The sequence below is a fragment of the Morone saxatilis genome, unplaced genomic scaffold, assembly GCF_004916995.1.
Source record: "Morone saxatilis isolate NCDOM2014 unplaced genomic scaffold, NCSU_SB_2.0 Contig1, whole genome shotgun sequence".
Lineage (NCBI taxonomy): Eukaryota > Metazoa > Chordata > Actinopteri > Moronidae > Morone > Morone saxatilis.
Genome location: NW_023339651.1, coordinates 8,045,532 through 8,048,685, shown reverse-complemented (window position 1 = coordinate 8,048,685; position 3,154 = coordinate 8,045,532). Strand labels below are relative to the sequence as shown.

The following is a 3,154-nucleotide window of genomic DNA, read 5'->3' as shown; positions in this document are numbered from 1 at the left end:
CCTCTGGGAGCTGGCGGATGGTTCGGGTCCCAGTGTAAATATATTTTTTCTCTATCAAAGACACATTTTCCAACCACTGTCAAAGGGGAGGAGGGTGCTCTGGAGGGGAGAGGGCTGCGAGAAGAGTGTGGGGGTGAAGTTTTCCCCTCTTCTTCCCCCCTTTTCTCGTCTGCTGCCTGCCGGGTTCTAGCAACATCTGGCACTGTTTATCACCTGGCCTGCTGGTTAGGCAGGAAGGAAAGGGCTGAAAGGGAACATAGTGCCAACCTGAGGTCGCTATAGCAGGGTTAAAAGATCATTCTGATTTATTATAATTAGGGTCCCTTTTCTGTTGTGTGGGCCATCATTTTGTATTTAGGTTATGATAACATTGTATGTTAACCAAGTAATTACAGAAATTTGGAAACAAGAACATTGCTAAAAAGAAGTCTGATGAGGTGAATAAGGAAAATTGTGGGCAAACACCACTGGTAGGCCAAGTATGGTAGTTAAAATTTAACCAGAAAGGCAGTCTGTAAAGTTTCAAGACATTTTGAGTAATAATGCTGTTGTTGAAACCTTCGTTTCCTCTTCCAAGTAAATTGGCCAACTTCAGAGTGTTTAAAAGTTCTATGATCATCTGACTGCTCGTGTTTCTTTTCCTGTCGCATTCACAGATCCCAATATTTAAAGCTGCCCTGTGGAGTTTTCTTATAAACATACAAAAAGTTCTGCTCATATCCAGCATTTCACACCAAAACACGTCTGTGTGTGTGTGTGTCCATGAAGTCTATAAAAACTAGCATTTCCTTCCTCATAAAACATTTGCATGCATTGTTTACATAAATGTTAGCTAGCATGCAGTCTTCTTTTTCAGTGCCTTCGCTGGCACATTGCTATGCTACCTTGCAGCCGATCAATAGGATTGCATGAAACTAGCTACAGGAATGTGTATCGCAACACCTGTATCCTCATGGGTGTGCGTAACACAAACAAAACTCGTAAAAGCATTAACTCTAAAGTGCTACTAGTGGTCAATTCCACAGGGTCCAATGAAATTATGCCTGATAGGAATGATATAAAAATTAAAAAAAGAGCCAACTTTTAACTATAATTATCCTTTGAAACTCTGGCACAGGGTGAAGTGAATTTTTACCTTACAATATTTAAAAATACAAATATGTGCAAAATCTAAAGCTTTTGTTACTGCTTATACAAATTACCTAATTGATTTGAAAGTGAGCAGATAGCGAGCCTTTGCCTGGAGCCTGGCATCAGAAAGTGACAGACGGAGAGAGAATATAGGCGAAAGACAAGGTTCACAGGACAATGAGGCCCATTGATATGGTGGAGACAGGACCGGGTGCCTCCAGTGTGCTGAAAACGGCTGACAGTGCACAGAGGCACAATGATTACAGTCTGCATTACAAATGGCTAAAACAGAGCCATGGTCCTGCAGAGGCCACAGCATCAGGAGAGACCTTGTCCAGACAGGTCTTTCAAATCCCACTACAAGCTAATTTTGATCTCTTTATGCCTTGTTTATTACGCAAAATGTCCGAATTACCAGGAACATCTTTCAGAAAAAAAAGTTACAGCTGCTTTTCATCCTCTTTTCACTTTAAAAATACATCCAAACCATATCCGTTTCCCCTTACCTGCCTTTCCTCCTTGTAGTTAAAGCATATTCATTACAACAAGTCTAATAAATCCAGCTAATCAGTGGATTTCACGTGAAAATACATTCAATACATGTACAGTAGCAAACAAAGCAGCAGATACTGATATGATATGTTATTTAATACTACTTGGACCATATACAGCACAAGTGTGCCTTTGTGCTTTGCACAGCAGGCTCACAAATAAAACTTCAAAAAGGTCAACTCTGCAAATCCCACAAGTAATCATTTATTTTCCTGCTTTTTTTCCTCTCGCTCTTTTCCATTTAGACTCAAAGGAATTCCATTGAGTTTTAGAGATAAGTTATGTTGTCAGTCATTTTCCACGCTCTGCAGCTCCTGTCCACAGAGCAGTGTATCTGTCTCATTCATGTCTCTGGGATCTAAAAGCTGCAGCTGTAAAAGACATCCAAACAAGTTCTTGATGCCATCTATGGGGCTCATGAGAAACTGCACCTGAATCTTTAACATGCTGACTGTGTCTCAGCCTGAGCAGCACAGAGTCATAAGTAAGCAGTATTTGACTGATTTGATTTACCCCCTTGAGAGAACTATATGTTAGGGTTTACTTAACAATTCAAATCTGGATATTGACCTAAACGTAAATCTAACCTTAAACCCAAAAAATAGTATTAATCGTCAAAACAGCCTTTTGATAAAGAGAGAACTGGACAAAATATCCCAAAACGTCCCACTGACGAGGCCTAAAATCAAACTGGTCCTCACAAAGATAGAAGGATGGGTAGCGAATACTACGGGGAGGTGTGCTGTACCTGTCTGTACGTGGAGATGATGATCTCTCTCAGATGGTAGTGCATGGGGGTCATGGTCTCGCTGACAGAGTCCAGGGCCATGTCCACCTCCGTCTTCATCCTGTGGCCATCGGGGAGCAGACGCACCAGCTGCATCACAACCTGCACCCCAGAAACAACACACACCACTTGTCATAAAGCATGCTTCTTGCTAAAAGTTTTCAAGAATGTTTCACAATTGTGACAAGACTGCAGAATTGAACCAACAGCACTAACTCTGGTACATCTGTTTCCCACCCAATATGGCTTTATGTTATTTTATTGAATCAGACCAATGCTGCACCTTCAGGGGAAGTAGAGGGTCTAGCACATTGTTTCTCAAGTGTAAAAACCCAAGATTTTGTCTTTTTTAACCTCTCTGGCATTTCAACTCACCATTTTTAAGAGCCAGGGTCTATTCATTAGACGTTTTAGAGTTTTCAGTCATATCCCACGACATTCCTCAACAGATAGAGTTTGTCCAGCTTTCAGGGTTTGTGGTATTGTAAATTTCCATTTTCTAAGCTCTTTGAAGTGTTCTCATTGACGGTGGCTTTAAAGTTTATATTCGAAATTCATTCTTGACCTTCAGTTGACAAAACTTATATTTACTTATATTTTTTATATAGTTTTTTTGGCCTTTTTGCCTTTATTTGATAGAGATGGCTGGGTAGAAGCAGGAAGGGGGGGGCAGAGAGAGGTCGG

The 3,154-nt window shown here is 40.8% G+C and overlaps 1 protein-coding gene across 3 annotated transcripts in view; it reads right to left on the bottom strand.

Annotated features, from left to right (window-relative positions):
* The window catches only part of pald1a (phosphatase domain containing paladin 1a), a 52,945-nt gene that overhangs the window by 28,907 nt on the left and 20,884 nt on the right, over positions 1 to 3,154 (bottom strand). For all 3 annotated transcript variants that reach the window (XM_035670591.1, XM_035670581.1, XM_035670574.1), the window contains one exon: positions 2,432 to 2,572. In XM_035670591.1, the coding sequence (XP_035526484.1) occupies positions 2,432 to 2,572 (141 nt within the window). The remainder of the gene's footprint in view (positions 1 to 2,431; positions 2,573 to 3,154) is intronic.